The sequence below is a fragment of the Bubalus kerabau genome, chromosome 4 (assembly GCF_029407905.1).
Source record: "Bubalus kerabau isolate K-KA32 ecotype Philippines breed swamp buffalo chromosome 4, PCC_UOA_SB_1v2, whole genome shotgun sequence".
Taxonomy (NCBI): Eukaryota; Metazoa; Chordata; class Mammalia; order Artiodactyla; family Bovidae; genus Bubalus; species Bubalus kerabau.
In genome coordinates this window covers 4,722,223-4,745,969 of record NC_073627.1, presented here as the reverse complement: position 1 = coordinate 4,745,969, position 23,747 = coordinate 4,722,223, and the positions used below count along the sequence as shown (strand labels likewise).

General features: G+C 43.4%; 1 protein-coding gene across 1 annotated transcript in view; it reads left to right on the top strand.

Annotated features, from left to right (window-relative positions):
- LOC129650563 (uncharacterized) overlaps positions 1 to 15,962 on the top strand; it is a 157,831-nt gene extending 141,869 nt beyond the window's left edge. The window contains exon 7 of the mRNA XM_055579186.1: positions 15,404 to 15,962. Within this exon, the coding sequence (XP_055435161.1) occupies positions 15,404 to 15,663 (260 nt within the window). The 3' untranslated portion in view covers positions 15,664 to 15,962. The remainder of the gene's footprint in view (positions 1 to 15,403) is intronic.
- The last annotated feature ends 7,785 nt before the right edge of the window (positions 15,963 to 23,747 follow it).

Below are 23,747 nucleotides of genomic sequence, written 5' to 3'. Positions count from 1 at the left end.
TGATCATAGCAAACACCCTCTTCCAACAAAACAAGAGAAGACTCTATACATGGACATCACCAGCTGGTCAACACTGAAATCAGATTGATTATATTCTTTGCAGCCAAAGATGTAGAAGCTCTATACAGTCAGCAAAAACAAGACTGGGAGCTGACTGTGGCTCAGATCATGAACTCCTTATTGCCAAATTCAGACATAAATTGAAGAAAGTAGGGAAAACCACTAGACCACTCAGGTATGACCTAAATCAAATCCCTTATGATTATACAGTGGAAGTGAGAAATAGATTTAAGGGCCTAGATCTGATAGAGTGCCTGATGAACTATGGACTGAGGTTCTTGACATTGTACAGGAGACAGGGATCAAGACCATCCCCGTGGAAAAGAAATGCAAAAAAGCAAAATGGCTGTCTGGGGAGGCCTTACAAATAGCTGTGAAAAGAAGAGAAGCAAAAAGCAAAGGAGAAAAGGAAAGATATAACATCTGAATGCAGAGTTCCAAAGAATAGCAAGAAGAGATAAGAAAGCCTTCCTCAGTGATCAATGCAAAGAGCTAGAGGAAAACAACAGAATGGGAAAGACTAGAGATCTCTTCAAGAAAATGAGAGATACCAAGGGAACATTTCATGCATAGATGGGTTCGATAAAGGACAGAAATGGTATGGACCTAACAGAAGCAGAAGATATTAAGAAGAGGTGGCAAGAATACACAGAAGAACTGTACAAAAAAAGATCTTCATGACCCAGATAATCACGATGGTGTGATCACTGACCTAGAGCCAGACATCCTGGAATGTGAAGTCAAGTGGGCCTTAGAAAGCATTACTACAAACAAAGCTGGTGGAGGTGATGGAATTCCAGTGGAGCTATTTCAAATCCTGAAAGATGATGCTGTGAAAGTGCTGCACTCAATATGCCAGCAAATTTGGAAAACTCAGCAGTGGCCACAGGACTGGAAAAGGTCAGTTTTCATTCCAATTCCAAAGAAAGGCAATGCCAAAGAATGCTCAAACTACTGCACAATTGCACTCATCTCACACGCTAGTAAAGTAATGCTCAAAATTCTCCAAGCCACGGTTCAGCAATATGTGAACCGTGAACTTCCAGATGTTCAAGCTGGTTTTAGAAAAGGCAGAGCAACCAGAGATCAAATTGCCAACATCTGCTGGATCATGGAAAAAGCAAGAGAGTTCCAGAAAAACACTATTTCTGCTTTATTGATTATGCCAAAGCTTTTGACTGTGTGGATCACAATAAACTGTGGAAAATTCTGAAAGAGATGGGAATACCAGACCACCTGACCTGCCTCTTGAGAAACCTATATGCAGGTCAGGAAGCAACAGTTAGAACTGGACATGGAACAACAGACTGGTTCCAAATAGGAAAAGGAGTGCATCAAGGCTGTATACTGTCACCCGGCTTATTTAACTTCTATGCAGAGTACATCATGAGAAACGCTGGGCTGGGAGAAGCACAAGCTGAAATCAAGATTGCTGGGAGAAATATCAATAATCTCAGATATGCAGATGACACCACCCTTATGGCAGAAAGTGAAGAGGAGCTAAAAAGCGTCTTGATGAAAGTGAAAGAGGAGAGTGAAAAAGTTGGCTTAAAGCTCAACATTCAGAAAACGAAGATCATGGCATCTGGTCCCATCACTTCATGGGAAATAGATGGGAAACAGTGGAAACAGTGTCAGACTTTATTTTGGGGGGCTCCAAAATCACTGCAGATGGTGACTAGCCATGAAATTAAAAGAGGCTTACTCCTTGGAAGGAAAGTTATGACCAACCTAGATAGCATATTCAAAAGCAGAGACATTACTTTGCCAACAAAGGTCCGTCTAGTCAAGGCTATGGTTTTTCGGGTGGTCATGTATGGATGTGAGAGTAGGACTATGAAGAAAGCTGAGTGCCGAAGAATTGATGCTTTTGAACTTTGGTGTTGGAGAAGACTCTTGAGAGTCCCTTGGACTGCAAGGAGATCCAACCAGTCCATTCTGAAGGAGATCAGCCCTGGGATTTCTTTGGAAGGAATGATGCTGAAGCTAAAACTCCAGGACTTTGGCCACCTCATGCAAAGAGTTGACTCATTGGAAAAGACTCTGATGCTGGGAGGGATTGGGGGCGAGAGGAGAAGGGGACGACAGAGGATGAGATGGTTGGATGGCTTCACCGACTCGATGGAGGTGAGTCTGAGTGAACTCTGGGAGTTGGTGATGGACAGGGAGGCCTGGCGTGCTGCAATTCATGGGTCACAAAGAGTCGGCCACGGCTGAGTGACCAAACTGAACTGAAGCTAATAAGTATAAAGACCCTTTAAATTTTTTTTTTATATTCTATATAGCCAACTAACAATGTTGTGATAGTTTCAAATGCACAGCAGAACAACTCAGCCTTATGTAAACGTGTATCCATTCTCCCCCAGACTCCCATCCCATCCAGGAGGCCCCATAATGTTGAGCAGAGTTCCCTGTACCAATGGTAGGACCTTGTTGGTTATCCATTTTAAATATGTCAGCATGTACATGTCCATCCCGAACTCTCTAACTGTCCTTTACCTCCATCCTTCCCCCTGGTAGGGACCTATTTTTTATAATTAGAAAATAAAAAAGATCACACTTTCAGCCATACCAGTGTCTAGGTATAGTCTATTGCCACACCTCCCAAATCCACACATATTACAATGTGACTTCCCAGTGGCTCTCCTGAAGATACGGTCTCTATCTCCCCATCCCTAGAACCTGGACTGCCTTGCAACTTGCCTTTACCAGTCACACATGGTAAGTATGACAGGGTGCCGGTTCTGAGCATGTGCTTTAAGTGGCCTTGTTTGTCTCTTCTCTCACCCAGGACACATCCCATGCTCCATGAGCACAAACTTGTGCTACTTTGCTTGATGATGAGAATCATTTGTCTGTATGACCTCTGTCACTCCAGTCGCCAGGCAGTGAATCACAAGACACGTGGGTGAGGCTGTCCTGTTGCAAGGATCCCCTAGCTGGTCCACCAGTGAACCTCATGAACAGTTAATTATAAGCAAACCCCAAACCCAGCGGAGGGCACCTGTACCTGCACCAGATCAAAAGAACTGCCCAGCTGACCCATAGACCCTGGAGCAGGAATAGACGCGCACGGCTTTAGGCCACTGAGTTTCGGAGTGGCCTCTTAGCATCATTATGGCAATAGCTAAGAGATATACGTAGTCAAACATTAAATATATGACTACAGCAATCATGGGACTCAGACATTCCACACAGGTAATGTTCATTTTCACTCAGGTTTAGTCAAAGTCATTGTTTTCAGTTACTTGGCTATTTGTTACTTGGTTCAAAGCTCCATTGACTTGATAATTATCCTTTTTTAAAATTCCCATAGAATTTTAATTGTTGTTGTTGAGTCACTATGTCCAACTCTGCGACCCCATGGACTCCATACTGCACGCTAGGCTTTCCTGTCTTTCACTGTCTCCCAGAGTTGGCTCAGATTCATGTCCATTGAGTGGGTGATGCTATCTAACCATCTCATCCTCTGCTTCCCCCTTCTCCTTGTTAAATATCATATATTAATGCATGTACGTAGAATCTAGGAAAATGGTACAGATGCACCTATTTGCAGAGCAGGAATAGCCATGCAGACATAGGAATGGAAATGTGGACACAGAGGGGAAAGGAGAGGGTGGCATCAGCTGGAAGAGCAGCACTGACATGTGAACAGATGCGGCAGTCAGCATGTGCCTCGAGCTCAGTCGTGTCCGACTCTGTGGCTCCAGGGACTGTCCCCTGTCAGGCTCCTCTGTCGATGGGATTTTGCAGGTAGGAATACTGGAGTGGGGTGCTGTTTCCTTCTCTGATATATACACTACCGTGTGTCGAATAAATAGCTAGTGGGAGGCTGCTGTAGAGCACAGGGAGCTCCGTGCTCTGTGATGACCATGAGCAGTCGCACAGGGAGCAGGGTGGGAGGGAGCGCCAAGAGGAAGGGGATTGATGTTTACATACAGCTGATTTGCTTCATTTTACAGCAGAAACTAACACAACACTGTAAAGCAACTATATCCCAATTTTAAACTTGAGCTTAGAAGTCACTTAGTCCAACCATTAACTTTACAGAAAAATAATCCAGGCTGGATGAGTTAAAGGACAAACCAACAGCTATTCCTCCAGTTCCTTACAGGCCCAGAGCTTGTATTCTTGCTGCTCAACATCAGATGCCCTAATTTTGCTTTTAGATAGGCATCAGAAAGAGACAAATATTATATGAATATTGTATTTTACAGAGATCACAGGTAATGCCATCTAAAAAAAAATAGTTCAGTGTTTTCCAGTCTGAAAAAAAAAGAGCAAAATGTCATCAGTCCTGCCTGGACGTCTACACACAGGTGTGTGTCTGTCTGCATCTATTTCTCACGCTGATGTGCGATCCTCTGCTGTTTATTGCCCCTTAGTTATTTCAGCAGAAAGCACAGCTTTTCCTTTTAGATCAAGGCCTTATTACCTTTTCACTTAGATCTTTTGCCTTGCGACACCCTCTTGCAGCACGCAGGTTTCTTGCAGTGTTCCAGGACTGCAAATGTGCATGGCCGTCTCCACACCCTGCCCATGAAACACGGCTCTGAGCCGTTTCCTACGGGGAATAAACTGTCATTTTTCACCACATTAAATTTTATAAGTTTCAAGCGAATGGAAAATGGATTTTATTATTTTTTCTCTTTCTCTCTCTCTCTCTTTTTTTGCCACGAATGTTTTATGGCTGCAAAAACAGAATTTGTGGTTTCAACTGTTCAAGTCTGATGCAGAAAGCTGCAGTACCTCTTATGTAACCTGATGGCCTGAATAATTATCAAAATATTTTGCTTTCCACCCTTTCTAAGCTTTAGCAGCAGAAAAAAAAAATTAGTGTATGCAACCTTTTGACCACAAAATAATAATAATGAGAAAGCCCTTTTACCAGGGCTGCTTCTACACCCACACACTAAAGACGCTGTAACTGGGGAAAGTCAGTTCTCAAGCTGCACCTGTGTTCCTGCTCTTATTGGGAACTACCTTTTGCAAGGAAGAAAACAGAGCCCACGAGAAGAACAGTCAGGGTTGAGAGTAAGGGGAAGGAAAGGAACGGAGATCCGGAGCCATATGGTACTGTATCCTTTCTGAATCCAGAAGTCATGCTATGCTGGTCTAAAGAATGATGGGACATAAGATGGTGTCTACCAAGAATAGAATGTCCTCTTAGCTGATTCAGTATAGTATCATCTCAGACTTCATTTCATTTTTAAAATTTTTTTATTTAATTTATCTTTTATTTTGGGGTATACTGGGTCTTGGTTGTTGCTCCCCGGCTTTCTCTAGTTGCAGCAAATGGGGGCTGTTCTTCACCGTGCTCGGGCTTCTCCCTGTGGTGGCGTCTCATTGCAGGAGTCGTGCTGCGTGGGCTTAGTTGCCCTGAGGCATGTGGGATCTTCCCCAACCAGGAATCAAACCCGTGTCCCTTGCACTGGTGGGTGGATTCTTAACCACTGGACCCCCAGGGAAGTCCCAGACATCATTTCAGTACAGGTGAGCTTCACTTTGTGACATCTGGGATCCAGAATATTATGCTGGAGAATAAATTCTTATAATGAATTCTATAATTTATATATGAACTCTAAAGTGTCCTGCTCTAATATAAATACCACCCCCACTCCCCAAAATGAAAGAAAACTGATCTGTTTTATCTATTTCGGTTTTGATTGTTTTCAAACAATCAAATGGTGACTGCAGCCATGAAATTAAAAGACACTTGCTCCTTGAAAGAAAAGTTATGACCAACCTAGACAGCGTATTAAAAAGCAGAGACATTGCTTTGCCAACAAAGGTCCGACTAGTCAAGGCTATGGTTTTTCCAGTAGTCATGTATGGATGTGAGAGTTGGACTATAAAGAAAGCTGAGCGCTGAAGAATTGATGCTTTTGAACTGTGGTGTTGGAGAAGACTCTTGAGAGTCCCTTGGACAGCAAGGAGATCCAACCAGTCCATCCTAAAGGAAATCAGTCCTGAGTATTCATTGGAAGGACTGATGCTGAAGCCAATACTTCGGCCACCTAATGAGAAGAACTGACTCATTTTAAAAGAACTTGATGCTGGGAAAGATTGAAGGTGGGAGGAGAAGGGGCCGACAGAGGATGAGATGGTTGGATGGCATCACCGACTCAGTGGACATGAATTTGAGTAAACTCCGGGAATTGGTGATGAACAGGGAGGCCTGGCTGCTGTAGTCCATGGGGTCACAAAGAGTCGGACACGACTGAGTGACAACTGAACTGAACTGAACTTATTGTTTTCCTCTTGGCCACATTCTTGTCTCATAAATGCCTTTATTAGAATCATATACTCCTTAGGGGAAGAAAGGGCTTCCCTGGTGGCTTAGATGGTAAACAATCCACCTGCAATGCGGGAGACCTAGGTTCAATCCCTGGGTTGAGAAGATCCCCAGGAAGATCCCCTGGAGGAGGGGCTGGTAGCCCACTCCAGTATTCTTGCCTGGAGAATCCCATGGACAGAGGAGCCTGGTGGGCTACAGTTCATGGGGTTGCAGAGAGTCACACACGACTGAGCGACTAAACCACCAAACCATGCTAGTATGCAACAGAAACTCAAGAAATGTTTCCTAAGGGTGTCATGAACCCTCCGAGTTCTACTTCTAATGTTGTTGTTGTTGTTGTTGTGTAGTTTCTCGGTCGTGTCTGACTCTTTGTGACCCCGTAACCTGCCAGAGGCTCCTCTGTCTATGGGATTCTCCAGGCAAGAATACTGGAGTGGATTGCCATTCCCTTCTCCAGGGGATCTTCCCAACCTAGCGATTGAACCCACTTCTCCTGCTTTGGCAGGTGGGTTTTTCACCACTGAGCCACCTGGAAAGCCCCTACTTCTAATGAATGGTGTACAATTAGCAGATACCCGAGGCTGGTTTTTTTCTGACCCAGAGACTGAAGGGCAATAAGAAATACCTGCCTTTAAACTTATCAGATATTATAAGGATATGGAGTTTCAGTAGCAGATATGACATCAATTTTTAATTCCAAAGACTGTATTACAAGCTATTTGAACTCTCGATGTCTACTTCCTGTTGAGGTGTGTATTTATTTATGGGAGTGTCTTCTTAAGAAAGATGGGTGAAAGAATCGTCTATATAGGATTTCGGATAAAATGTAAGAATATGATATTATCATAGGAGTTATATAAATCCACTAAATTTGATCTAGCCATAGCCTTAAAGAGGATTAATGGAAGAACATAAAATATATTAGATTTGATCATTGCTACCAATGCTTTGGGCTTCCCAGATGGCACAGTGGTAAAGAATCTGCCAGCTAATTCAGGAGACGTGGGTTCTATCCCTGAGTAGGGAAGATCTCCTGGAGTAGGAAATGGCAACCCCCTCCAGTATTCTTGCTTAGAAAATCCCATGGACATAGAAGCCTGGCAGGCTATAGTCCAGGGGATTGCAAAGAGTTGGACATGGTAGTGCACACACACACCCCAATGATTTAGCTATCATTCAAGATCTTGCAAAAGTGGCTCTTTGCAGAGGCTCTGTAGAGTTTTTAATGGATAAGCTCGGCTTTTGAATCTGACGGACGTGGTGTGGAATAGCAGCTTCATTCACTTATAGAATAAGTGAATGACTATCTCTGTGCTTCAAACCCCCCACCTAGAAAGTGTTGAGAGAATCTCTCATTTTGGAATTTATGAGCATATGGAGTGATTCAGTTTGCAAGGTGGTGAGATTTTAAATCATAGACTCTCGAGTCAGGTCACCTGGGTTCATCTTCTGGCCCCTTGCTTACCAGTCAGGTGAACCTGAGCGGGTTTCCCAACTTCTCAGTGGCTCTGCTTAGGACAGTTTTGAGAGAATTGAGTTCAGGAAAATAAAAAAAATCATACCATTTCCTGAAACATGGCATAGGTTGAATACATTTTGGTCACTGTTGTTATCATTATTCTTGTTATTATTATTTATGTTCTATTAAATGGAAGCTACTTTTACTTTTACACTAAACCATCCAGAAGAGACAAATCCCTTTGGAGGAGATGAACACTGGTTGTTTCATTTGTTTTTAAAGAGATGCTTTATCATACTTAGAAAGTTATTCTAATGAAGGAATTGGTTTATGTTCATGGTAGTTTCCAAAAAGGAAGGCTCCGCCCATACTGGGTCTTGCTACGTTATAGCCAGGGGAACTTCAGAAAGGGAATGGTAGTTATTGTTTAGTTGCTAAGTCGCCTCTTTGTGACCCCATGAACTGCAGCACACCAGGCTCCTCTGTCCTCCACCATCTCCTGAAATTTGTTCAAGCTCATGTCCATTGAGTCAGTGATGCCATCCAACCATCTCATCCTCTGTTGCCCCTTCCCCTCCTGCCCTATATCTTTCCCAGCACCAGGGTCTTTTCCAGTGAGTCACCTCTTCGCCTCAGGTGGTCAAAGTACTGGCGCTTCAGCTTCAGCATCAGTCCTTCCAGTGAATGATGCTGTGTTGGAAAATTGTCTCTCTTCCTATTGGATTAACCTCATGCCCATCCACTGTGAATCCGGGTGATTATCTGCCCATGCTGCTTGGTTAACAACAGCCTGCTCTTCAGTGGGTATTGAGTTTGAGGGCCGATGGAGTTTCCTTTTCAAATCAACTCTTTTGGAAATCCTCCCTAATGGAACTTAGTTCCTATGGCCAGAGAACAATGCGACCGAATAAGCCACCAGCTGGAGTGGAAGAGATGGCAAAGCTAAAAGGCATATCTCATTCTGGGGAAAATTAACCTCCCAATTTTGCCCAGTAATTGATTCCATCTGACCAAGGAGTTTCAGTCTCGAGTGTGACTGTCATTTGGATAGCTGGGAAGCGAAAGCCTGTAATTACAGTCAGGCAACCCTGTTATCAGAGCCTGGGGAGGGCTTTCGTCTCTTCCTACCCTCGGTGATCACAGGTGAGCCTGGGCAGGGAAGGGGGAAGGACCAGGGAAAGGAGGCTGGTGGCTCCTTCTCAACAGCGAAAGGCCCCTAAGGCAACCGCGACCCTGGAGAGAGGGTCAGAGGTCTTAGGGAGTCCCCTTGCGTTTTTCCTGATATGAACAGGAAGAGGCTAGAGCTTCCTGCCGGATGCAAATTCTTCTTTCAAGGGAGATGCTTTGCCTGGACATCGATAATAAAATCCTGGGACTGTTACGATTAACAGGCAGTGGGGAGAATTATATCCATGCCATCTCTAATATGCCATTAGCAGCTGCAGAAATAATTTTATTTCGTTCAGATAAGATTTGAGAGCTAACAGTGTGAGCACTGAATTGTACGGAACACGATAAATTAGGTAAAATAAAAATTTACATAGACACACCACTGGGGGCTTCCCCGGTGGCTCATTCGTAAAAAATCTGCCTGCAGTGCAGGAGATGCAGGAGACACAGGTTTGATCCCTGGATTGGAAAGATCCCCTGGAGGAAGGCATGACAACCCACTCTAGTATTCTTGCCTGGAAAATCCCAGGGACAGAGGAGTCTAGCTGACTGCAGTTCATTAGAGTCTCAGAGTCGGACATGACTGAAGCGACTGAATGCACAGACACACACACACACACACACACACACACACACACACACACTCTATTTTACCGTAAGTAAAGTAGAAATACCTAGTGGGAAGCTGCTCTAAAGCACAGGGAGCTCAGCTCAGTGCTCGGTGATGACCTATAGGAGTGGGGTGGATGGGAGAGAGAGGCTTAATAGGAAGGGGACATATGTCCACTTATAGCTGATTCACACTGTTGTATAGCAGAGACTAGCACAACAGTGTAAAACAATTATACTCCAGTTAAAAATTATTGGATTTGTCCTCACCTTCCTTTATGTGTAAAGCAAATACTGTTGAAACTTCTTAGCACTGTTTGACTGTCTTGATTAGACTAAGTGCAAAATCCCCATGGTTTGTCTGCATAACTGATTGTCTTATACAAGATTGAGATGAAGCTAGTAAAAGCAGAATTACTTGTTTGGAAAATATGTCTAGTGGGATGAAGAGGCATGCCTGTAAGCTTTTTTTTTTTTTTTTTTTTCCTAGAGCCAGGACTCCTCTGTAAGGCAAGTAAGGCCTTTGAGTAATATAATGTGCTGTGCTTAGTTGCTCAGTCATGTCCGACTCTGCGACGCTATGCACTGTAGCCTGCCACGCTCCTCTGTCCATGGGGACTCTCCAGGCAAGAATACTGGAGTGGGTTGCCATGCCCTCCTCCAGGGGATCTTCCCAACCCAGGGATTGAACCCAGGTCTTCCGAATTGCAGGCGGATTCTTTACCGTCTAAGCCACCAGGGAAAACCCTTGAGTAATATAATAGTTCCATTGTAAAGATTCAAGAACACATAAAATGTAAAGATTATCAGAACATATAAAACTGGTACACTACCTTATTTATTTGCTTTTTTGATAAATATTTTTGAAAGAGAATTGGCACTGTTCTTTATACACCTATAAATAATTCCAGTAAATTAAAGTGATGGCCTTCATTATTCCATGCAACTATAAGGAATAGGTTTCATCAAAGCTACATTTACTACCATGAAGAGATTGGTTGCCTTGGCAGAATAAATCCTAGTGGCTAGAGAAGAACAACTCTTTTGATACTATTAACTTAATCTCAAATACAGACATAGGTTTATAATTATTATTAATATTTATACCTAATGTGTGCATATTGTTTTAGAGTTGACAAAACATATAGATCACTGGTATTTAAAATAGCTATTGGTGTGAGATGCAAGGGTATGGTTAGATCAATTCAATTACAATTAATTTCTTACTTACCTACAAGGTGCCAGATATGTTTTTGGATCACAGAAACTTTGAAGAATGGCAGAAGTCTGCAAGAAGCTATAAATTCATAGTTTGAGTGTATTCAGAGAGAGCAACGTATGATGAAGATGCATTCTTTACTGTTTCATTCTATGGAAGAAAGAGAACTCAAGCTTTGTCTTCTGAGTAATAATTCTATACATAAGGAATAATCTTCCATTTAGATAAATATCACCCCAAATCCTTCAAAGCATTTTTTTCCCATTTCTAGTGTATGATGGATGAACGTATGTGAAGAACATAGTGAAAACATTTGATTAGTTTTTCCCAAGGTAGCAACTTAAGAAAAAATAAGATGCATAGGCTCTTTCATACCGTCTCTTTAGGAAAGCACAAGACTCCTGCCAAGGCTCAACAAATGAAATAATAAAATATAAGCCTTCACCATCTTTCATTACAGAAACCAAAAGATTGCTGTTAATCTTGAATTTGAGAAGAGTAAACAAAACATATTTCTTCTAGAGTCAGCATAAAGGTAGTGTGTGTGTTAGCTACTCTGTGCCAACACACAAATACTTCTGTTATTAACCGAATTTCTTTTACTCAATAGATTTATTTGTATGAGATAGAATACGATAATTTGCATAGTTGCTCTGGGTGTTAAATGAGGATGTACATGGTTTGATGTGAAAACATTCTGTAGTTGTAAACATAACAGTTCTTGTATCTTTGTATCGCTCATGCTGTATGTACAGACTGCATGGTGAATGAATAGACCATGCTTTCTGTAACCAGTCCAGGACTGCCATTATGTCGAAACCAACTTTTGCTATTCCAGACTAAGCTGTCTATAGTAACCTGCCCCATTGTTTTCAGTATATCCTTATTACGGCGCTTTAGCTTCTGAAAATAAAGGCTGTTGGTCATTGGAGAAGACCCAGGTAAACAGCCTACATGGCTATTTTCCATCTTACTAAAGGGTGTTGGAAGGGAAAGTAAGCCAGAAAGCTGCAGAGTGGGCACCAGGGCAATCTCATTATTGAGGTCAGGTAGCATGTCGTGGGGACCCCTGGAAGGCTGAGTGGCTGGAGAATGGAAAAATCCCAATTAGATGATTAATTTAGGTTCTGGGTGTGCTTTTAGCCTATGGCCATGGAGTCAGAAAAAGAAACAATTACCTCTCAAATTGCCACGCTGGGCCGATTAATTTTTAATTGAGTCTTGTTAAAAGCATGGAAAATTGTGACATATATAACCTGGAGAAAGAGTCCTGACTCAGTGGGAGTCCCTCTTCTCTGGGCAGGAACCTATAGATTTCACCAGAAAGGAAAGTGATTCAGATGGAGCCCGGAGGCAGGGGTTGGCCGTGATGTGGAGGAGATGCTGCTACCTCGGAGAGAAAGCTGGGCCTCACAAGCGTGAGGGGGACAGCCGGTCTTATTTCTTGCCCGTTATAGCTAGGCCGGCCCTGCAGGGGCCTTGCAGACCGGGGAAATTTTCTTTCATGTCCTGAAGTCTCATCGCTCATCTAAAGTCACTGCAGCTTCTTTAAATCTCATCACAGTCTAGAAAATTCAGACTAGACTGGAGCCCAAGTCCTTTTTTTTTTTTTTGGCTCTGCATAGTGTGAGGAGAAAGAAAGAAACAGAAGGAGGAAGGGAGGGAGGGAGAGGGAGAAGGAGAGGGAGAGAGACAAAGAAAATGTCTAATTCCCAGTGAACATAGATCAAACCAGTGGATCCTATAGGAAATCTACCTTGAATATCCCGATGCTAAAGCTGAAGCTTCAATACTTTGGCCACCTGATGTGAAAAGCCTACTCGATAGAAAAGACCCTGATACTGGGAAAGATTGAGGGCAGGAGGATAAGGGCAGGAGGAGAAGGGGGTGACAGAGGATGAGATGGTTAGATGGCATCACCGACTCAATGGACATGAATTTGAGCAACCTCCAGGAGAGAGTGGAGGACAGAGGAGCCTGGCGTGCTGCAGTCCTTGGGGTCACAAAGAGTCGGATATAACTTAGCGACTGAACAACAACAATGTGTATTAAAGCTGGAAATTTTGGTCTAGGTTGAGAAGCAACCTAGGATTGGAGGCGGGGAGTGGAGGTAGCAGGGAATGACTTTGGAGGATGCAGATTCATAACAGGATGCAAGGAACAAGGGAGAATCCCCCCATGGCATCCTGGACTTCTTGAGTTTTCTGAGGCTTTGGGGAGGTAGAACCATAGCAAAAGAGATCTCCTCTGCAGCAAGCATCCATTTGCTGAAAACATTTCATGGCACCTTTTATAGATCTCAAGCATTTCTGGCTCCTTGGAAATCCCAGGCATGAAAGAGCATCTGTAAATAGACCACATGCTGAAGTTATTCACATGGATCTACTATATGCAATTTCATCCAAACTGATGGGCATTATTTCCTTATTAGCTGATTTCTTCTTAAATCTCTGCTTAGCATTTTAAATTTGGTATCAAGGAGATACTAATAAATGACAAGAGGTATTTGCTATCTTATGTAAACTGCATCCTTCCAGGCCAGGGATCAAGCCACTGGTCCAGGAGAAATTACAGAAGCATGTGAATTGGCCCCAGTCTAGTACATATGAAGAGTCTGAAATATTAATGAGAAAGAGCTGATGGTGGTAAATCAGATGGTTGTTCAGGAGCATTCACTCCCTTCTCTTCCTTTCATGGGCGTGGAGTGCTTCCAAGGAAATTGATCTGAGGCATGGCCATGTGGCTTTTCAGCTTCACATTGGGGAGGGCCTATTTCTCCATCTTTCTGTTACAGTTCAGTCATTGACTTGCTATAGCACATAGGATTAGGAGAAAAAGCATGATTTACTTGTATGGTTGGGATTCGTTTTCTTGTTCCTCTGCCATTGCCATGAGACAGTCTTGCCCTGGCTAGACCCCTGCTCCATGTGGAGTGAGAGACATGGGGAGAAGATACAGACTAGCCTGCTGCATGGCTGAACTCGGCCTTGAGCTTGGCCTAGACACTCCCAGCCCCACTGCAGAGGCATAAGAAAGAATCAACATTTACTGATATAAACCATAAAGCTTTGAGAGTAGGTGCTTTTGAGGAATCAGACAACTGGTATACCAACAAAATTAGTATTAGTTGTCTAACAGTTGTATGACCCATGTCAGAATGCATCTCTGGTTTTATAGTCAAATAATATGGATTTTGGGCTTCCCTGGTGGCTCAGTGGTAAAGAATCCACCTGCCAAGCGGGAGCCTCAGGTTTGATCTCTATGTCTGGAAGATCCCTTGGAGAAGAAAATGGCAACCACTGCAGTATTCTTGCTTGGGAAATCGCATGGACAGAGGGGCCTGGTGGGCTACAGTCCATGGGGCTGAAAAAGAAGAGTAGGGCATGATTTAGTGATTGAACAACAACAACAAGTGTGGGTCTTAATCATTTGCAGAGAATGTCTCTGCATTTTCTTCCTATGAGCTGGTCTGGTTTGCTTGAAGCTGGGGACTGCCTTGTGCCCCTGGACAAGTCACTTGGGCCTCTCTATGTCTGTTTCTCCATTTGAGGAAGAAAGGTATTACTTGCCACCTACTTTTCCCCAGAGGTCATAAATTAACAGTTGAAAGACTCTTTGAGATCTCCCATGAAAGGTGCAATTTAAGCAGAAGCATGCCTATTATTTATTTTTATTATCCATTTGAAAATTGAATACTTAGAGCAAATAGATTTTCCAGCCACCAGAAAGGAAGTCTCTTCTTTGCCACAACATATTATGTATTGGGCACCCTCCAACTATAGACTTTATTTCCCATTTATAGCACTAATTTAGATGTTTATGGGTCTGTAAATGTATTCCATTTCTCCTGGGGCTTCTGAATGCCTATAAGAGTCTAATATTTTGGAGCGTGAAATGATGCCTTGAGTAAAGTATAAAATAGGGGAACGAGAAAGACTGGGGAAGAATCGGGTAACAAGGGAGGCACTTTTTAAAAAAGAAAATCATTTTAAATTCCCAGAATTACTCTGCATTGTAGTCCAATTTGTGATTATCGTCTCCCTCATGTAACAAATTATCACATTTATATTGAGCTTCTCCTGAGTGTTCAGCACAAAATTATTTGTGGAAGAGGATATGCTCGTAGAAACAGCTCACACTTACAAACCTTCACTCTGTGCTGGGCACTGTGCTGAGTGCTTTTTTTCCCAATTATTTATGCATTTATTTACTTTTGGCTACACCCAGTCTTTGTTGCTGCGTGGGCTTTCTCTGAAAGCGGGGGCTGTTCTTCTCGTGGTGGTGGCTTCTCTGCTGTGGAGCACAGGCTCTAGGGCACCTGGGCTTCAGCACTTGTGACCCATGGGCTCCGTGCTTGTGGCTCCCAGGCTCAGGAGCACAGGCTCACTGGTTAAGGTGTGCTTGTGTTTGTTGCTCAGTGGCATGTGGGATCTTCCTGGACCAGGGATCGAACCCATGGCCCCTGCTTTGGTGGGCAGATTCTTAACCACTGGACCAACAGGGAAGTCCCTGGGTACTTTTTGATAAGTACTAATCTATTTCTCTCACCAATCTAATGAGATATGCAATATTTTTATCCTTCTTTTAGATGCTCAGAGCGGAGAAGGCAATGGAACCCCACTCCAGTACTCTTGCCTGGAAAACCCCATAGATGGAAGAGCCTGGTGGGCTTCAGTCCATGGGATCGCTGAGTCGGACACAACTGAGCAACTTCACTTTTACTTCTCACTTTTATGCATTGGAGAAGGAAATGGCAACCTACTCCAGTGTTCTTGCCTGGAGAATCCAGGGACAAGGGAGCCTGGTGGGCTGCCGTCTGTGGGGTCGCACAGAGTTGGACACGACTGAAGCGACTTAGCAGCAGCAGCAGATGCTCAGAGAGGCTAAGTGGCTTGCCCAAGATCACACAGAAGTGAGTAGAATCAATGTCCGAACCTAGGTTCTTCTTTCATAAAGTAAATCCAGGCTCTTTACCATCATGTGGTTCTTCACGGTGATGTGGTCTTGCTTATGATGTTTGGGGATGATGAGACCAACATACATTAGATATTTAGCATCTACAATGAAAATCACTGTGATGTCCTCCACATGACTATAGGGAGAGAATGTTGTGAGGGTATATGGAAATTAAAGCCTTGTGCGACATTTCCAGTTAATCTGCAGCTGTTGTTTACTTTTGCAATCTCCTTTCCAACACTGATGTAGATAATCAAGGTTTTAGTCTAAACACAACTAAAATAGCCATTTCTTGATAGACTCAATGGAATTTTTTACGTGGTAATGTACAATAGCATGATTACTTAATTATTGTTCTCACTCATAAGGACTTGTTGTTTATAATGTGAAAGGTGGTTAGTGTTCTGAAGTCTAGTTGAATGAACAAACCTATATACTAACTTAAGGGCTTCCCGGGTGGCCAAGCGGTAAAGAATGCGCCTGTCAATGCAGGCAGCATGGGAGACTCCAGTTTGATCCCTGGGTTGGGAAGATGCCCTGGGGAAGGAAATGGCAACCCACTCCAATATTCTTGCTTGGGAAATCTCATGGACAGAGGAGCCTGGCAGGTTACAATTCTTGGGGTTGCAAAAGACTCAGACATGACTTAGCAACTAAACAGCAACATCAAATACTAACATAAAGTTTGCAATCAAAAGAAGAAAAACAGATGAGGGACTCTTTCTAATTTGGATTCCTGCAGGAAGTCCTAGTCTGTGTGTGTGTGTGTTAGTTGCTGAATCATGTCCGACTCTTTGTGACCCCATTTCCTGTAGCCCGCCAGGCTCCTCTGTCCATGGAATTACCCAGGCAAGAATACTGGGGTGGGTAGCCATTCCCTTCTCCTGGGGAGCTTTCCGATTGAGGGACTGAACCCCGTTCTCCTGCATGACAGACAGGTTCTTTATGGTCTGAACTACCAGAGAAGCCCTAGTCTATATCAAGCTGTAAAAGTCTCTTTTTAGGAACTTGAAAATTCCGATGGCGTTTTCAAAAACATCTCCACATTGTTGAAGTCTCCAAGCGGAGGAGTAATATTTTCATCACTCTCATCTATCCAATAAAATTTTAGGCTTGAAGAGAGAAGAGGTTGCTTCTAGGCCTGGAGCTTCCAACATACTAGGGAATAATTTGAATAATTCTGAACTTGGCTTCCTTAACCATGTGCCCTGGGGGCTCATGACACTTTTAACTACTCTTCTAGTTTTCAGGGACTGGGCTGAGGCCAACTGGCTTGGGCTTCCTAGGGGGTGTGAAATTCCAACTTGGTCAGTGCATTCGATCGGTATGCACCACGTCTCCTTAAACAATGGAAAAATCGTTTTGAGGAGACATATGAAGCTCTCCTGTCAATCAGCCACTGATTAGTTACCATCTCTAAACTATGGTGTATAAAGTAATAGAGGCCTCGATCCCGCCTTGACATTGGGCTTAACGTCCAAGTTATTTAGAGCCAGTGAAACCGTGGCCTGATGTGGGCTTGCAGAGGCCATGTAAGAGGGTGGGTGGAGCTGGGGGTGTCTTCCTTCCCAAGCTTAATTCTGTCCCTGCCACTTGCTAGCTTGTGCGATTTTGGAAAAGTTACTCAACTTCTCTGGGACAGTTTCTTCAGTTATACAACCTGAGTATAATACCTATGTGTGTTTTAGGGATATAATAAATCAATGACCACCAAGGAAGTAGACAATATATTCTATCTATCTATCCATCCACTCATCCATCTGTCTATCCATCCATCTTTCTGCCTGTTGTGTTCATCATTAACCTTTTATCAAAATAACTGCCTGAAGAAGGTTATGCTTAGACTGGGAGATAAATACACCACCGAGAGAATTGTTCAGCCCATCACAGAGCAGAGCAGATCAAGTTTTATCAATTTTTCCAAACATTAAGGGATATATATTATGTTAACACAGCTCTATTTACGGGCTTCTTAGGTGGTGCAAGTGGTAAAGAATCTGCCTGCTAATGTAGGAGACACGAGATGCGCCTTGATCCCTGGGTCGGGAAGATCCTCTGGAGTAGGAGATGCAACCCACTCCACTATTCTTGCCTAGAAAAATCTCATGGACAGAGGAGCCTGGCGGGCTACGGTCTAAGGGGTTGCAAAGAGTCAGACACGACTGAGCAAGTAACTCTATACATGAGAGAAGATCTTTGCAGAGTCTAGAGATTTACTTTGTGGCTCTATACGGAAGAGAGCCAAGGAGTATGCATGCAGCAACATGGTGGAAAAGGAAAACCATATACTTGGTCTCAATTCCTTCTGCTAATGAAATCTTAAGTTGATGTTTAGATCACTCAGTGCAAGAATGGAATGCAGGGGCCTCCCTGTTCTAGCCCGGCAAGCGTGACGCAGCCATCGCTGAACACCCCACGGGGAGCTCCGTACCCATGGTCCATGGGAGGCTTGTGGTCAGTGTCAAGCATCAGAGGCCCTGTGTGTGAAGACCATCCCTCTCACGGCTTCATCCTTCCAGCCTCAATTCTGTGCTCCATTGCCACAAAGAACCAGTAATTCCTTAAAGAAAAATCCAACATCCCGTAACAAATGGCAAATGTGGCTCTTGAGAAAGAGGACTTATTTATGTTTCTGTAGAAAATAATAATGGTACCCAGACAGAGTTCTTTCGCAGACACCTTAGTAAATTGTGCCTTCCAGGGCAGACAGCTAGATCTTTTGCTGGAGGCCAGGTGGCACTGGTGCCGCCGTGAAAAGCCACGTGTTCCTGTGAAGGGGGCTGATCTAAAGAGCTTATTTCTCTGCCCGGGTTCCAGCGGCAGGGCTCTCAAGTGACTTCACTGCAATCAGTATTGCTGACTAATGCCTGTATCAACACCTACGCCGCCACCACCAGAGCTTTGGCGATTTTACGTTTAGTTTGATTTCTCCAGACAGAACTTTTCCACATCATTGGAACTAATTGAGGTAATGGAGAAATTATTCTGGTGCCAGAACACTCCGACTTTCTTTTGCCCACTTCCCCCACCTTGGTATTGAAAGACAACAATGCTCCAGTCTCTCCATGTTTCTTTACAGCAAAAAAAAAAAAAAAAAAAAAAAGGGAGGGGGGAGTTGGTGAGGTCGCTCTTGCACCCAGCCGGCTCTTGGACAATTAGGGCTGGAAAATACACTCTGAGCTCCATCTTTCTTGGCTTCCCAAGTCTGCACACTCTGGCACTGTGGCTGTGCCATTCTCCCGAGATGCTTCTCAGGGGAGATTTGGGAATCCCTCTTCTAATTCTCCAGACTGACCACAAGAAATCTCCCCACCTTTGCTAAAACAACTAGCAGATGGAGACAAACATTTATGAGAACATACTCCACCTTAATTATATGCATTGTCTGCCAATGTTTATAGCGTCTCAGAAGGAGTTTAGAGGTAAGACCGAGCTAGCTGAATATGGTTTTGATTATGGGGATTTGTATCAAAGGTGGGACGGGGCTCTTTACCCACTCCTCGCCCCCTGCTTCATGTTCTTTACTCAAGAAGGTTGACCCAGCCATTTTTTAAGATGGCATGACGTACTGAGAAGCCCCTGGGTTTGCCTCATGTCAACAGTTAGGGGCTCAGCGAGCATTTTGGGGTTTTAATTTTGGTAGACCACAGTGAACCTCTCCGCTGAGGGCCCTGACGGGTTTGGATTTAGGGGGTCCCTGGCAGCGTGGGAGTGTAGGGTGGGCTTCCAACAGTTCGCAGAGGCCTCCGCTTGGCCCTTGAAATGGTAGTTCATATGCAGGAGTGGCAGGGCAGTTACAGATGAGTGGGAACTGTGCACATTCATTTGAGGTCGGAGGAAAGACTCTAGCAAATTCTAAATAATAATAACCCTACAAATAATGTTTAGCTTGCCTATTACCCCTATGTTCCCTTATTTCTGCTTTTTCCTACTCTCTCCAGTTACTAGTCTTCCACACTATCTCTTATTGATCTGCCCACCGAGGAGGGTCACAGAAATAACGCGATTTGAGCAACAGATTGCAAATGTGTCCGAGTTACTCCTGGCCAGCACTCCAGGCAGTGGCCCTTGCAGCTTGGAGCTGAAATGGGTGTTTTGCATTACTTGCTGGATTTTATTTCGCCACATCACCTCTGACCCCTTTTGCAAAGTTAATTGAGAGTTGGCCTTTTTCAAATTGACTGCAGGAAATTGACCTTTGTGTTCACGCTATGTTAGGAAAGGGCTGGATGAAGAGCAAGTCAGGAGGCAAAATGGAAATAATCTGGCCCTCATAGTCACAGTCATGCTCCAGCACCACGTGAAATGAGCACAGATGCCTCGCTGCAATCCTGTAGGCGACGGATCCTGCAGGGCTGTCTCCTTAGAGAACCAAACCATCAATCAGAAAATCTCCTTTTAATTTGCTGTATACTTTGATGACTCAAAAATGAAGCAATCTGTGAGCAGTTTTCAAATTAACATCTATTATGCTTATCCTGCTTTAACTCATTTTTAATCCCTGGTAGAGGTAGCCTTTATGTCTACTTGCTTTTCTTTTCTTTTCTCTTTATTAACACTTTATTTTATATTGGAGTGTAGTTGATTAACAATGCTGTAATGAAAAGTGAAAGTGTTTGTTGCTCAGTCGTGTCCGACTCTTTGCGACCCAGTATACTATAGCTCGCCAGGCTCTTCTGTCCATGGAATTCCCCAGGCAAGAATCCTGGAGTTGCCATTCCCTTCTTCAGGGGATCTTCCCAACCCAGGGATTGAACCCGGGTCTCCCGCATTGCAGGCAGGTTGGCAGAATCTTTAGCGTCTGAGCCAGCAGGGAAGCCTATGTTGTAATAGGTTCAAGTATACAGCAAAGTGATTCAGTTAGACATACACATGAATCTGTTCTTCTTCAAATTCTTTTCCCATTTAGATCGTTACATACATTGAGCCGAATTCCCTTTGGTATACAGAAGTTCTTTGTTGGTTATTCACTTTTCTTTAAATCTTTGAATTTTATATTGGAGCATAGCTGATGAACAAGCTTGTGATCGTTTCAGGTGGACAGCAGAGGGACTCAGCCACACATACACGTGTGTCCACTCTCCCCAAACTCCCCTCCCACCCAGGCTGGCACAGAGCACTGAGCAGAGTTCCCCGTGCTGCACGGCAGGACCTTGGTTGTCCATTTTAAATATGGTAGTGTGCACAGGTCCATCCCACACTCCCTAACTATCTCTCCCCCTGACTCTGAGGCCACTTTGTTAGACTCTAACCCCCGTGGTTGTCTGGCGGGTAAGCATATCTGTTACTAGGGGAAGATTAGAAAAAAAAAATGCCTCCGTTTTGACCTCAACAATCCCAGCCTCCAAATTTGATTCTATTAATAATTCTCTTAGTTATTTTAGGAAAAGTATTTAAAGCCCTGAATCTTAATGCTTCATCTAGAAAATGGGGAAATTTTCAAGAACTAAGACGGCGTGAAGATTAAATGGGTATTTTTAAGAAATTAGCGCCTGGATGCTTAGCACGTGTGCTTTCTTATTCCTCTTCTGTGGGCTGGGATCCCATGGAGAGGAAGGAGACAGTAGCCCGCCTTCTGCAGGTTATGACACTCTTTGGGGGCTGATGGTTTCCTTACGCTTTGCGGGGACAATGAGGAATCTTGGTGAAACCAGCAGTGTTTGAAACGCAATAGGAAACGAACTGTTATTTTTAACTAGAAAGCCAGCATGTGAAATGGCTTCCTAAGTCTCACAGCTGGATTAAATAATTCTGGGTCAGGATCTAGATTTCATGGTCTGGTGGTGAGGTCAGGTTGAGCTTGCAGGCAGGGTGTCTGATTCACTGCTCAAGTCCAGAAAAATCCCCTGTCTCTGTCGCTTCTCTTGATTTTTGTTTGTTTTGTTTGTTTTACCTGTAAAATTTGTATGATGATACTTTTTTTTAACCTCACAGTTATATAAGCATAAAACCAGAAAAATATGTAATGGAGGCATACAGAGAAGTAGATAAAAATTTGAATTTTTATTAGTGAACCAAGATGGAGAGACTCTCCATTCCAGCAGCTTAATTATATTGATAAATTATTAGAAACAAAGAAACACTAGGCAGGCATGGAAGAGTCTTTAAATTTATATATGGCAGTCCAAACTAGATCTTTGTTTAAAATCCATTTATGTATTTGGCTGTGCCAGGTCTTTCTGCCAAGATCCAGGCACAAAGGATCTTGGATCTTCTTTGTGACAGCTGGGATTTTTTTTCCCTCTTTTATTTGCAGCATGTGGGATCCACACTTCCTTGGTGGCTCAATGGTAAAGGATCTGCCTGCCAATGCAGGAGCCTCGGGTTTGATCCCTCTGTTCAGAAGATCCCCTAGAGGAGGAAATGGCAACCCACTCCAGTACTCTTGCCTGGAGAATCCCAGGGACAGAGGAGCCTGGCCGGCTATGGTCCATGGGGTTGCAGAGGGTCAGACAGAACTGAGCACATGGCAGATTGACACGCATGCTGACAAGGCTGCTGTAAGAACTGTTATTTCAGACATGATTTGAGGGTGTGAATTCATGCACTCTGACAATAGGTACTGGTTTCCTTAACTGTTATACAACTACAAGTCCATCCACAGTCGCAATCTAAGAACCTATAATAAAGAATGGATAAAAGACGTGGACAGCAATGTATCTTCAAATAGCTTATTTACGTGAGATTATGCAATGGATTTGAGTCATGGAAATAGCAATAAAGCCTATGACGTTTTAAGTGAAAATGGTACACAAGATCTATATGTATGTGTGTATGTATACGTATCTATATATATCAATGGCAATATAGGCACAGCAATTCTCATATTGAGAAATGGAGTATCTCCTGCCCTGCCAGTAAACAACCGTGTCACAGTCATCGGTGATTCCAGCTCCTCCATGTGAGGCCCTGAGCCTGAAGGGCACTCGGGCAGGAGAATCCCCGCCGTCTACCAGCCAGTCCCCCCAGTGAGCCCCAAGGAGCTCAGGATGTGGAGAAGCACCGGGCACTTGCCCAGGAGAGCTGAGATGCATGTGAGAGGAATGAGTCCAGTGACCCAGACACTTGCATCTTCCTGTTGATAGAAAAGCGCTGAACTCCTTAAGGGGCTGTCTGGTTTCCTTTAATTAACAATAATGTTTTGATGTTCAGGCTACCAGCCCTTATGCAAACTTCTATATATCCTGGCTCCTCCCCTCACCACCTCGGAGCAGTTTTCTCAGGATCACTTGAGATGCTGTCTACCAGGCTTGAAGTCCGAAAAGTTTCCACCAAGGAAAACATAACTGTCAATGTTTAGGTGGTGACTATTTAAGTTGACAATATCAATAAATCTCTCATTTAGAGAAAGAAACAGAAAGGAGAAAGAGAAATCAATTATGTATGTATATGCTAATATATGACTTGAGTAATTATATTTTATCTTTTAAATGCCTTGCACACAGAATATTATTTTAATGTTAGAAGATAGCTAGTGTAAAAGGTAATTGAAGAAAACTACACTACCGTACATAAACTAATGTACTCTGGCTTTCATGCATCCGGCTGCATTTATTCATTCTTTAATGTGGCTACATTTATGCATAATAAGTTGCTAAATGGCCTTTTGGATGCGTTTTATTTGGGAAAAATAATATTGCTACTGCCGCCTTCCATGAAGAAAACTCCAGACGAGCATTAAAAATAGAAAAAAAAAAAAAGCAAGTATTAGAAACAAACAATATAGTTTTCTTTTAGAAACAAAACCTGTGTTTAGAATCCAAAAGTAATGTAATCGCTCTGGAAACTATTACCGTGAGTAATTCCTTGTCGATTAGTTCACGCCCCCAAGTCTCCAGGACATGGTAAACTCTAGCAGGAACAAAGGTTTGGACGGGAGGCAGAATAGTCTTAGATTCTCAGCCCTATCTGCATCTCTGGGTAAGTCACACGCAGGCAGGGACAACATTCTTGATAGCCTCGAACTTCTCTTAAAT